Genomic DNA, 13,175 nt, shown 5'->3' with positions numbered 1-13,175 from the left:
AACATACAAGAGGATTGTGTTTGTATGCTGTGATTCAGGTATTCAGGGAACTGGTCTCTGAGGCCAGCTGATTTATGACTAACCTAATTGCCTTCTATGATGAGATAACTGTCTCTGTGGATGAGGGGAAAGCAGTGGATGTGTTATTCCTTGACTTTAGCAAAGCTTTTGATACGGTCTCCCACAGTATTCTTGCCGCCAAGTTAAAGAAGTATGGGCTGGATGAATGGACTGTAAGGTGGATAGAAAGCTGGCTAGATCGTCAGGCTCAACGGGTAGTGATCAATGGCTCCATGTCTAGTTGGCAGCCGGTTTCAAGCGGAGTGCCCCAAGGGTCGATCCTGGGGCCGGTTTTGTTTAATATCTTTCTTAATGATCTGGAGGATGGTGTGGACTGCACTCTCAGCAAGTTTGCAGATGACACTAAACTGGGAGGCGTGGTAGATACACTGGAGGGTAGGGATCAGATACAGAGGGACCTAGACAAATTAGAGGATTGGGCCAAAAAAAACCTGATGAGGTTCAACAAGGACAAGTGCAGAGTCCTGCACTTAGGACGGAAGAATCCTATGCACTGCTACAGACTAGGGACCGAATGGCTAGGTAGCAGTTCTGCAGAAAAGGACCTAGGGGTCGCAGTGGACGAAAAGGTGGATATGAGTCAACAGTGTGCTCTTGTTGCCAAGAAGGCTAACGGCATTTTGGGATGTATAAGTAGGGGCATTGCCAGCAGATCGAGGAACGTGATTGTTCCCCTTTATTCGACATTGGTGAGGCCTCATCTGGAGTACTGTGTCCAGTTTTGAGCCCCACACTACGAGAAGGATGTGGAAAAATTGGAAAGAGTCCAGCGGAGGGCAACAAAAATGAATATGGGTCTGGAGCACATGACTTATGAGGAGAGGCTGAGGGAACTGGGATTGTTTAGTCTCCAGAAGAGAAGAATGAGGGGGGATTTGATAGCTGCTTTCAACTACCTGAAGGGGGGTTCCAAAGAGGATGGAGCTCGGCTGTTCTCAGTGGTGGCAGATGACAGAACAAGGAGCAATGGTCTCAATTTGCAGTGGGGGAGGTCTAGGTTGGATATTAGGAAACACTATTTCAGTAGGAGGGTGGTGAAGCACTGGAATGCGTTACCTAGGGAGGTGGTGGAATCTCCTTCCTTGGAGGTTTTTAAGGCCCAGCTTGACAAAGCCCTGGCTGGGATGATTTAGTTGGGAATTGGTCCTGCTTTGAGCAGGGGTTGGACTAGATGACCTCCTGAGGTCCCTTCCAACCCTGATATTCTATGATTCTATATTATTTGAAATCAAGTTATCTAAGAAGGGCACTCTTATGTCAAAACACTAGCCATCTCCTTTCTCTCTTAAATATGCTACCTAATTATGTAGTAAAATATGAATTATTTGTTTAAAGATGTTTGAGAGATCCTTCCTTTGTACTGGAGTGCCACAGCCTGTTTTCTTGTAATTTGCTCATTTGCAGCAGCACATTCGTTTATGAAATGTTGTCATAAATAGTTTTGATTTTATTTTTTATTTGGTTTTCTGAAAACTACAGGGCAAATGAAGCGAAACAGAGGTGAGGATATAGATTTTGAGACACCTGGTTCCATTCTCGTCAACACAAATCTCCGAGCACTGATAAACTCCAGAACCTTCAATGTACTCCCCCCACACTTCCAACAGCAGCTCCTCTTCCTCCTGCCAGAAGTTGACAGACAGGTACAGGCACACAACAATCACTGTGCATCTCGTTGCTTGTTACGTTGTATCATCCCTGTTCCCAAAGAGCTGCTCTATGTGCTTTTCAACTGTTCTACTTTTGTCCTCCATAGATGGGGGCAGATGGGCTGATGCGTCTCAGTGGCAGTGCTCTCAATAACGAGTTCTTCACCCATGCTGCTCAGAGCTGGAGAGAGCGACTGGCTGATGGTGGGTAGATTTGCTGTTTTGAATGATTGGGAGAAGCCTGCTGTGTACCTTATTCGGTAGAAGAAAAATAAACTCTGGAGTTTGATTCTGTACCAGCTTTGGAGTCTGTTTGGCTACATTGCCGCTCCCCCCCCCCCCCCTTTTTTTTTTTTTTTAAGATTTACCGTACACTTCTCTTAGGTGCCCAGAGGCCTTAAAAACAGAGTGCCAGCTAGATTTGTGTGGTCTCTCTCATTCTGCCTCTATTGGGTGGAATATGACTCTGACCTGTTCAAGTGTCTGTGATCACGTTGCCCTTTAGTGGCTGCAGCGTGCAGAAGCTATAATCCCTAAGGTAGGGGAAGGAAGAGGGAGGATAGATGATAAGGCAGGGAATCTACCTCTAATGTAACTTTTCTCAGGTCCTAGCTACCATTAACTTGTTTTTTAAATGTTGTTTTGGGGTTTTTTGGTTATGGCACTTTAAAGATGTCTTCTTTTTTATTATTAAATTAACTACTCAACCTTACTGTATTAAGTTAGGCTTCGGTTATTCTAAATTGAAAGAAAAATAAACAATAAAGAAACTTAACTGGGTTCTTTTTTCTCACATTTTCTCTCTGGTAGTTAATGTATAAACTGAACACTGACCTTCTTATTGTGTGACACATACATAGTGCTTATTAATCCAGGGGTTCTCAGGCTTTTCCAGATAATGGGCTCATGTTACAACAGAAAAAAATGTTGGGACCCTTTTCCCTATCTAGTCATAAAGAAAAGGTGGGTGATCAGGACCTCCCTGGGCTGTTTGTGACTCAGTTGAGAATCCATGCTCTAATCTGTGCATCTTTACGATGTTCATCTCTGTGGTATATGAGAACTTAATCTTTTCTTCCTTCCTCGCTCCCCCCAGTCGTTCCATCACAAACAGTTACAGTAAATGCCCTGTAGGAAGGGAGAATGCATATCCATTGGTGGTAATATCCCAGTCCAACTCCCTATGTACTCTATGGCAAACTGGACACCAATTTTGTAGTAAGCTCCCTGGTTTCTGTGATATGGCTGTAAATTGTGTGGCAGCTTCTGGTAAATTTAAAAATGGAAACTTACTGAGTTAAGTATAAACATGAATAATACATGCAATACAGTATCCCTGCTGCTGTTTTTTATATTTAATGTAATTAACATTGCTTGTATAATTTCAATGTCAGAATTCATCTCTAATGTGACGAGTGCGAGAATTTCACACCGCTCAAAGCTATTGTTTCAGGCTCTCTGAATTCTCAGGGAGAGAGACATCCCTGCATTGGTTACACTCATTTTACATTTTGAAGGTTTTCTGTACAACTCTGAGAGCTAGAAACTTTTTTTTTTAAAGGAATGAAAGATTTAGAATTTCTTGCACAAGTACAAGGGAGGATTCTGTGGCTGAGTCTACACTGCACTTCAAGGGACTACAGGGTTGTGAATAACAGTGAGCACCAAAGCACTGCGCTGTAACTCCCCCGTGTGGACAGTGAGGGCATGAACTAAATGGTTCCTAGCTCACATTAATGTTGTCCTCTCAAACAGAACTGCATTCATGCAACTAGGAAACTTTTAGTTCATGCCCTCACTGTCCACAGAGGGGAGTTACAGCATAGCACATTGATGCACACTGCTATTCACACCCCTGTTGTCTGAATGGGGTAGTGTACACGCCCTGTGACAACTTCTATGGCCCCTGAATCATCAGGTTTTCTTTTGGTTTTTAATGTTACTTAATATGGTCAGATGAGGGTCATTTCTTGCAATGTAGTTAATCTCTAGGGGTGAAATCCTGGCTCCACAGGAGTCAGTGGGAATTTTGCCATTGACTTGAGGCCAGAGATTCACCATAGGGGTGGGGACACTTGCTGTCAGTTGCATAAGTGTTTGGTCACAGCTGAGTATCACTCTGGAGAGGACGGAGGGGCCTGATTTTTTCCCCTTAAATAGGTGATTTGGTGCTTTGACCACTAGCAGTATTTAACATGCCAGAATATCCCATCAGGATATCTAGAATTTCAAAGGGTAGCAAATGTACTCTCTAGCAAGCACAGAATGTGTACTATGCATGCTCTGAGTGCTGTGGAACTGACGAGTTGGCTTTGGATAGTAATGAAACTTGCATTTGCTTGTTTCTCTGCAGGTGAATTCACTCATGAGATGCAGGTTAGAATACGACAGGAAATGGAGAAAGAGAAGAGGGTGGAGCAGTGGAAAGAGAAGTTCTTTGAAGACTACTATGGACAAAAGTAAGGAATGCTATCTCATTGGTCTTGTTTTATTCAAGTCAGGTGGATAGGGAACTTCCCTTTGGTAGCTAGCTGCTCTCTGAGAAGAAGCAACTCCAGAATTAGCAACTCTTTTTGGAGTGCTAGTTATGGAGTGAATCATTCAGATTATCACTGCAATGGAATACCTAAAATTGAATTCTTTTTGTTTCCAAGACTAGTAATATTAGAGTCATAGGACTGGAAGGGACCTCGAGTGGTCATCTAGTCCAGTCCCCTGTACTCATGGCAGGACTAAGTATTATCTAGACCAGGGATTGGCAACCTTTGGCACGCGGCCTGACAGGGTAAGCACCCTGGCGGGCCGGGCCGGTTTGTTTACCTGCCGCGTCAGCAGGTTTGGCCGATCGCAGCTCCCACTGGCCGCGGTTCGCTGCTCCAGTCCAATGGGGGCGGCGGGAAGCGGCACGGGACGAGAGATGTGCTGGGCGGCGGGAAGCGTGTAGATTGATTGAGTGAGATGAGTATCTACTTTGTAATCTGTAACGCACCATGTACTGCTCTGGTAGTACGTACTGTAACTAAACAACAATTTACATCCTTCCCAGGAAATGAAATCAGACCCAACAAGCTTGCTCTGGCCTTTAAATAATTCTGTGATTGCTTTGCAGGTTGGGTTTGACTAGAGAAGAATCACAACAGCAGAATTCAGTGCAAGAAGATGCTGAGAACAGGACTGAGTTGTCTGTTCAGGGAGAAGCAGCAAAGCCACAGCACGGTCCTTCCACACGTCAGCGAGATGGACACTTCAAGAAACGCTCTCGGCCAGATCTGCGATGCAGAGCAAGGAGGAGCCTGTATAAAATACGTGAGCCCGACCAGACTGAGACCCCCAAAGAGACTGTGTCTGTGGGACCAGATTCCTCCTTCCATAAAGAGACTAAAGCTGAGGTGGATTTGGGAGGAGAAGATCTGACAGGCTCTTCGTCTGCATCATTGAAGCCAGAGAGTTCAGAATTGCTGTTTTCTCCAGAGGCTTCCAGACTGACCAGTAAAATGGAAGATGTGTCATTTGCAGCTGCATCTGTAAACAGAATTCCCAGTTTGCCCCAAGAAAACTTAGATCGGGAGTCAAAGGACCAGAAAAGGAAATGCTTTGAGGAGGCTGCCTCTACCTCCTTCCCCGAAAAGAAGCCCCGGCTTGAAGATCGTCAGTCCTTTCGTAACACAATTGAAAGTGTTCACCCAGAAAAGCCACAGCCTACTAAAGAGGAACCAAAAGTCCCACCCATCCGGGTAGGAGAGACACTTATACCCGATTATTACATTAGGGACTTTGTGCCCAGTAGCGCCAAAGTAATATGAAAATGTCATGTCATCTTTTTCAAAGAGGGGAATGGAAGAGTCTCTCGCTGATAGTGCTGACTAAGATCTAATTACTGCAGTGTGTTGTCTTGTTTAGACAGCCAGAGAGTAGAATGGAAAATTATTCCAAGGTCTCCTGGACAAGAATGCAGAGTAGCCTCTTTTATTATACAGCTCATTTGTAGTTTTGTGGGTGCAGATATGGCTATTCCTGAAATGGGCTGATTTAATGCAGTCAAGATTTTCAAACCTTCTCATTGTAACCTTGTAGACTCCCCACCTTCCTCCATGTGGGATGGAATCCTCCTGTCTACACTTCTACTCCCCTGTAGGTGGAATTGCAGCTCTGCCATCCTACTAATTTCAGCGAGAATGGATCACGCTTGACAAAAATCAAAACTCTCTCTTCTCCAGGGTCCAGATTCAGCTAGTGTTTAAGCCATCAGTTTAATACTTGTCTGGTGGCTAATGACATAGATGATCTCACTATAAAGTGGATTTTAAAAGATACCATGATATGGAGCCTGAGTAGAAACCTCTTGAGGACCTCATCAAGAGGCTAAGGGCAGCAGCACTACCACTGTGCCAAAAATCACTTCCTTTAGGAATCTTAACTAAATATATTGAATTTCAGTGAACTGATTTAAACTATTTTGCTTTCTGAGAATATCAAGTATTAAATTAACATCTTCTCTTCTGATTCTTTTTCAGATTCAACTTTCACGTATCAAACCACCCTGGGTGGTTAAGGGTCAGCCCGCTTACCAGATATGCCCCAGGATCATCCCCAACACGGAGTCCTCTGGTCGGGGCAGAACTGGTGCCAGAACACTCGCAGACATTAAAGCTCGTGCTCTGCAAGCCCGAGCCCAGCGAGAGGCCGCTACAGCTGCCATTGGAGGTGGGGGTGGGCCAGGAGGAGGAGGGAACAGCACCGATAAAGGTGGTGGTGGAGGAGAATCCAGTAGCCATACAGAGTACAGGAGATCAAAGAGAACTCATGGAAAATGTGCGTCAGATCTACAACGAACACAATTACTGTCGCCTCTCCATCTAGATGGCGAAAAGTCTAACTTTGCTGAGGTAGCTGTGCAGGTAGCTAAAATAAATTTATCTGTACCTGCAAAACAGGACCCTTACACTCCTAATGGTGAGGGAGCCTTCATTCTTGAACATGCTGCAGATGTTATCTCAGGTGGAACAGAAGATGTTGCTCAACATACTGACGGTTTAGCTAACAGCCAGCTTGGTGATGCTTTGACTGGGCCATCTTTTGACACTGCAGCTTCTCTGGGGCAGGAGGAGAACTTTGAGCAGCGCCTCCATGACATAAGAACTGAAAATGCACCTCATATTGCCTCTCAGGAAGGGCAGAGTAATAAGAAAGAATGCAGAGTTCCTCCTGAGAATGGTCTGTTTTGTTCTCAGGTACAGGGGTCTGCAGTTTATCTCATAGATGATATCAATGTTGTACCAAGAATTGAAGATGTAGGCACTCCCATAGAGTTGAATTGTAGTTCTCCTATGAAGGAAACTTTCTCCAATAATTCTAGCCTTACCCCAGAATTTTCATCAGATGGTAAAGAACGACATGAGCCAGAAATTGAAGCTAGATTTAATGGATCAAATCCACCCAAAGGAAAATGTGTAACTGATCATGATGATTCAAAAACAAATACTATTGGAATGGAGAACATGGGCTCAGAGTTACATGCCTTCAGACACCTACAGACAGGAAAACAGCATGAAAGTTCACTACAGAATGGAGAACAGAATAAAGGGTCTTTGGTGAAACCTTTTTCACTTGATGGCTTAACTGTTCAGAATGGAATAGGTACCTCTGAAAAACTTCCACATCTGTGGGAGAGGCCATCAGGAGCAAACACAGAAAACGTATGTCAACGCATGAGAGAGACACAAGGATTTAAGACAAATGGAGATGAAGAAATCCAGAGTACGCATAGCGAAACAACAGATACCGCTTCAGATTTTGAAGCTGATCTAACTGATGAGAATGTGGAGGTGGATATATGCTTCAGGAATGTCCACCTTAAGGAGGCTACAGGAAAAGGAGATGCCACCCATAAGCGCAACACTGAGAGAGATGAAGGGATTCGATCGGACTCTTCTGTGAAAACGGAGTCTCCCCCATACATGGTGGACTTGCCGTCAGTAACAATGGTGAGCAACATGTCTAAGCCTCAGAGATGGGCACCACACACACCTCTTCCTCAAAAACCTTCTGAGAGTCAGAAAAAGCCACCAGGCTCCACTCGGCCCATATCCTCTATTGAAGCCAACAACCCTCTGGTGATGCAGTTACTTAAGGGGAACCTTTCTTTGGAAAAGGTTCTACCAGTATCACATGCCAGCATCAAGTTGGAAATTATAGAGTCACTTCTGGACAGGCCATCAGAAAACCACTCATTACAAGTGGAGAGAAGTAGCAATTGCTGCTTTGGCCAAGAGTCTTCCCAAGATGTGGGAATAAATACAAGTGACCTAAGCAGAAGTGATGATTTCCACTCTCCGAGTGCTTTAAGAGATCCTCAGAAAACACAGTGCAACTCTGGGACAGTACTGCCCAAAACAGAAAGCATGGAGAACCAGCCTGATGTTCCAGACAAGCATTCCAAAGTTGGCCCTAACTTGAGCTCTCCAGACCAACTGGCAAGTATGGTGAGTGGCTCTCAGAAACCTAAAGAGTTGGGCCCTAGAGAAAGAACGTCATCTTCCTGTAGCTTTGAAGATCAAAAAGAGTTGCCCCTAGTCCATGGTGTCCCACAGCATAATCCACTAACAAATACTCTTACAAGTGAAAGCCCTGAAAAGCTAAATCCACCTGCAGCACCTAGGTTTTTATCTCCAAATGTAACCTCTCTTGGTCCAAATCGGATCGGTGGAGCCTCAATTAATAAAAGTTGTGTTGGCATCCAGGGCAAAAAGCTCTTTGGTTCTGGTTTTCCCTGCAACACTGCTACTAGATTGCATCATCCAAGAGCTTTGGAGCACATTGCAACCATGGGAACCACGTCCCCCAGCAAGCAGATTCCACTAAATAAGAGCTCTGCATCTGGAGAAGGAGCCCCAACTGTCAGGGAAGACTGGCCTTCAAAGCAACATGCAAACACCCTAGGAGGAATAAAAAATGAGAATGTACTGGCCTGTGGAGGCCCAGCCAAGGGTAATGTGAAGAACAGGAAGGATGTTGCACACAACCCTGTGGAACTGATGGAGCATTTGCAGAGTGTTCCCCTTGTTATGGACTTGCCATTTTTCAAGTTACCAAGAGAACCAGGAAAAGGACTCAATCAGCCCTTGGAGCCTTCTTCCATCCCCTCTCAGCTCAATATCAAACAAGCATTTTATGGGAAGCTTTCTAAGCTGCAGCTTCATTCCACCAGCTTTAATTATTCATCCAACACAACTCCAGCTTTTCCCAGAAGCCTTGCTGGAAGCGTGATGCAGCTAAGCCACAAAGCGAACTTTGCTGCAAACCATAATACGTCCCTTTCTGTGCAGATGTTTGCTGATAGCAGCAGTGTTGAAGAAATATCGCTCAAATGTTCCTGCAGCCTTAAAGCCATGATTATGTGTAAAGGATGTGGGGCATTTTGTCATGACGACTGTATAGGACCCTCGAAGCTTTGTGTATTGTGCCTTGTGGTGAGATAATAAATTATGGCCATCAGAAAAATTGTATATTTAGTGTGTGTATTTTGATAACTGACCCTAAAACCTGTACACAAAATATTATTCAGTTTATAATAGAGACAATATTACACTTTAAGTTTTGGTGAGAGAGTTGATTTGCCTTCCCACTAAAATTCACAGTGCAAAACCTGTTCTTCTTACTCACAGTTACACTCCCCCATCTGTGGGTTGTGCCCTACTGGAGCGATCTTCTGCTTAACACCATCATGGAAATGTTGATTTGTGCTCTGGGCACACATGCTGAGGCTACCACCTGACTGAGAGGCAGTTTGCTCTGGGAATCCATGGACCTTTTCTAAAGGAAACCTTTACATCCAAAGGAACTGGAACAGAGTGCTCTCTGTTTTTAAGGGCTGAGCTAGGTTAGTCCCGGCCATGCCTTAGCAGAGCAGAATACAGTCTTCCACTCTCCGTTCCCTGTCTGTGTGGGAAAAGTACTACTGTACAATAAATGTGGACATGAAGCTTCTCTGTGGGTGGTGGCTGTGCAGTACTTTGAATGCTACAGCAGAATCAAGTAACCAGTAAAACACTCAGCAGGTGGCTGAAGAGCCATATATGGGTGATGGCGCATTGGATGGAGCCAGTTAAGGGAATGAAAGAAGCAAATGGTAGTGGCTGCCAGCTTCAATGCCTTCTGCTGGACTGAAGGAAGATGTGTAGCCTGTGGAACTGTGTGCACCTGACTGAACTGTTGGACCAGGCTGCCTCTTCTGGCCAAATGTTGCTACAAACTTGTATGAAAAGCCAAGGAGTTCATTAGCATGGCCGGTAACCTCCCCATATTACAGCCCTACAATGAGAACCTTGCCATGCCAGCATCTGACCACCTGCAAGTGTCTGGCTGTGCATCTGTGTGTGATGGTCATTTTACATTCTAAACGGTGTTTCCTTTTTTTTTTTTTTTTTTATATATTTTAACTTTTCATTCTTGGATGTATAAAGTGAATTATTTGATTCTTGTAAGTATCCTCTATGCATCTGTTTGATCATGTATTTATATGTTGTACACAGTACTGGCCAATTCTGTAAATGGATGTAATGTACATAGAACATAAAGGGTTTTTTTGTTTCTTTATTTTCAGGCTCTACAGCAGTATTACATTAAAGTGGTGTTAGTTATTAATCTACATCTGTAGTCAAAGCCACTGTATTCTGTGCTGCCTAATGTGAGGCTGAACATGCAAAGGGGTCACTCTTGGTTCAGATTGCCTCCCTTTCTGCCTACATGGCATTGCTGTGGGCAGATAGACTGCAATGTGCAATCTCAAGGATGACCTGCCCTGATTTTCTGAGCTGGATGTATTTTGCTCCTCGCTCTTCTAAAAAATGTTTCTATAGCAGTTACTGGTCATTGTCATAACTGGTGAGTCTCCATGAGCAGTGTTTATAGCTGCAGTGCAAAGGTGTGAAAGCCTTTACCTATCCAGAATTGATGCGAGCAGAAAAATGGACCGACCCTCCTTTGAGCGATTGCCTCTCGGGAATGGGTTGCTCTAAGTGGGGAAGAAGCAAACCTACAGTTTCATTTACCAGCTTTCTCCCACCCCAGTCCTAGCTCCTACCTACCTCTTTCTTGACTATGCTTTTTTTTTAATTGTAGACCTCCCTGTTTGAGAGCTGTAGAGAGTGTAAAATCTGTGGGCTGCAGAAAGCTTCTTCGTCTCTGAAATGGTTTACCCATAACCCATGTGGCCGCTTGATATTGTGAAATGGGGGAGAGAGAGAGAGAGAGAGACGGGGGTGAATTGAAATGCAGTATTAGTGAAGTCTTGAGGGGATGGTGTGAAAACCTGCTTACCAAAGATAGGGAGCAGAGCTGGGGCAGTCTGGCTCTGTATCCTTTGGGGCCACTGTAGGGTACAGATTGAAGCTGGTCTGGTCTGCAGAGCTCTCCAGCGGGGCCCTGCTCTTGTATGTCCCTTGTATTGGAAAAATAAACGTTCTGTAAAACCTGCATGTGTGGTTTCAATCCTCTTCTTCTGAAATGGGCTTGGTGTTCTGGGCTCGGGAACTTACCAGTTTGATGTTGTCTTGCCATAGAACACTTGTTTTTCCAAGGCAAAGTTTTTCCTTTTTGCCTTGGCAGTGTCCTCACAAGCTTTAAACTGAGCTGATCAAAAGGGGACTGTCATTGTCTGAACTTCAGTAGGCCATTTATACTAACATAATTGAAGACACTGCATCAACTGCAAGTAATGTATATGAGCCAAGTGAAGTAAAAGTACTTACGGCACAAAACAAGTAGTTTGGGTTGTTGGACTTCTTGCCAGAGCAAAGTTCACTGCTGTACAAGCCCTTCTGCAATGGCATTGCTCCTGGATATTCACCTTATTGGTGGTAATGCACCACACACAGTAGAACCTACCTAGGGAATTCCTTAAGTATTCCTAAGCAGAAATATGGTCTCTGCTATTATATGGCATTTTCTTCTAATGTTTGGTTAAATTGTTGGATTAATGGGATTTTAAATGCTGATTTCAAAGCAATGCAATGATTTGGTACCAGTTACAACACTTGAAACTAGCTGTAAGCTTAGATTGTCAATACATTTGTTTCTCTTCTAGGCAGTGATTTTGGGGGGTGGGTGGAGGGAAGGTTAATAAGAGCTTTTACACTGCGGTCAGCTGTTGCATCACACGCCTCTATTCAGTAGATCCAGCTTTCACTGTAGTGGAATTTCAACAAAGCGAATGATCTGATAACTCATCTAATGCCACATTTGGAATAGATACGGATACTGCAGTACGGAAGCTAACTCTATGATTTACATTCTACAGTGCTGCTGTCTTCTGTTGGCTCCTGCACCTAATTCACTCCTAGGTAACTGCGTGTGTTAGTTTCGCAGTAGTGGATTCATTCTTGCCTGTAGCTTCTTTAGTTTGCTTGTTAGAAAAAACTAAAACCAGACAGGGTAGGAGGAAAGAGGAACATAGCTGAGCTTTTGCTGCTATTGCCTAATACGAGGATACATTATGTTCTAAGTGGGAAAGAAGGTCTATGTTTTACATTGTAGATTAGTCTCACAGCACATTGTGTTGAGATAGAACTGATGCTTACATATAGGTCAAACGACAAAGCAATCCCTCCAGTAATATGAACGGAACTCTGATAGGAACCCGTTGACCTTAAATATCCTCTAAACTCTGATGCTTTGGCAATGTAGTGTTCTTAAAAGTCAAGTGGTTGCTTATGACAAGTTTTGTTGTGTTGTTTTTGCCATCAGTTGAAGTTCTTTGTAGCTGAGCAGGCCTAGAAGCATGGGTGCGCTTACATGGGGCCGTCCGTTAAAACAAAACTTGATCTAATTGTGAAAAATACATAAACTCACCATTTAGACATGTTAAATATAATGGCTGAAAAACTGAGAAGTCAATAGCTTGTCTTTCTGATGGTGCAGTGTCTGACCGTAGCAGAGTTAGCTGTCTCTGGAGTAGCAGGGATCTGGGAGATCTCACAGTTGGTTTTAAGGTAAGCCCTAATATTTTTTGCTTGAGTCTCACATTGGTCTAATATGAAGAATACTTAAATATTTTCTCCATAATGTTTTTCTAGTAATAGAATTTACTTTTCAAAAAAACTGAACACCTCCTACTTGCCTTTTGCATTCAGCTGAGCAATGCTCCGGTGTGCAATCCTGTCGTAATGGGATGACTGACTAGCTGGGAAGTAACCGCAAAATCCATCACTTCCTTGAGTCAACAGAACCATTGGCAGGTGTGGAGATACTGAAACAATGACAGGTATTTTTAACTGTTCTCAAAACTCACTTGTATACACGCACAGTAGGACCCTGCTAATCCCCACACCCCATAATTAGAATGGTTCTTCACTACTCAGTGTAGATTTAAGAGTAGAGGTCTAGTATTACTAAGACTTCATTATGCTTTCAAAACACACAATAGAACATACTAGTGTATATATTATG

At 43.8% G+C, this 13,175-nt stretch overlaps 1 protein-coding gene across 4 annotated transcripts in view; it reads left to right on the top strand.

Annotated features, from left to right (window-relative positions):
* ASXL1 (ASXL transcriptional regulator 1) overlaps positions 1-10,325 on the top strand; it is a 28,602-nt gene extending 18,277 nt beyond the window's left edge. For all 4 annotated transcript variants that reach the window (XM_024200879.2, XM_024200877.2, XM_024200878.2 and 1 more), the window contains 5 exons: positions 1,561-1,724; positions 1,838-1,934; positions 4,084-4,189; positions 4,840-5,464; positions 6,245-10,325. In XM_024200879.2, coding sequence (XP_024056647.2) covers positions 1,561-1,724; positions 1,838-1,934; positions 4,084-4,189; positions 4,840-5,464; positions 6,245-9,208 — 3,956 coding nt within the window. In that variant the 3' untranslated portion in view covers positions 9,209-10,325. The remainder of the gene's footprint in view (positions 1-1,560; positions 1,725-1,837; positions 1,935-4,083; positions 4,190-4,839; positions 5,465-6,244) is intronic.
* The last annotated feature ends 2,850 nt before the right edge of the window (positions 10,326-13,175 follow it).

Source organism: Terrapene carolina, unplaced genomic scaffold, assembly GCF_002925995.2.
Source record: "Terrapene carolina triunguis isolate 2854851 unplaced genomic scaffold, T_m_triunguis-2.0 Scaffold130, whole genome shotgun sequence".
NCBI classification, from domain to species: Eukaryota; Metazoa; Chordata; order Testudines; family Emydidae; genus Terrapene; species Terrapene triunguis.
This window is presented reverse-complemented; position numbering and strand designations above follow the sequence as displayed.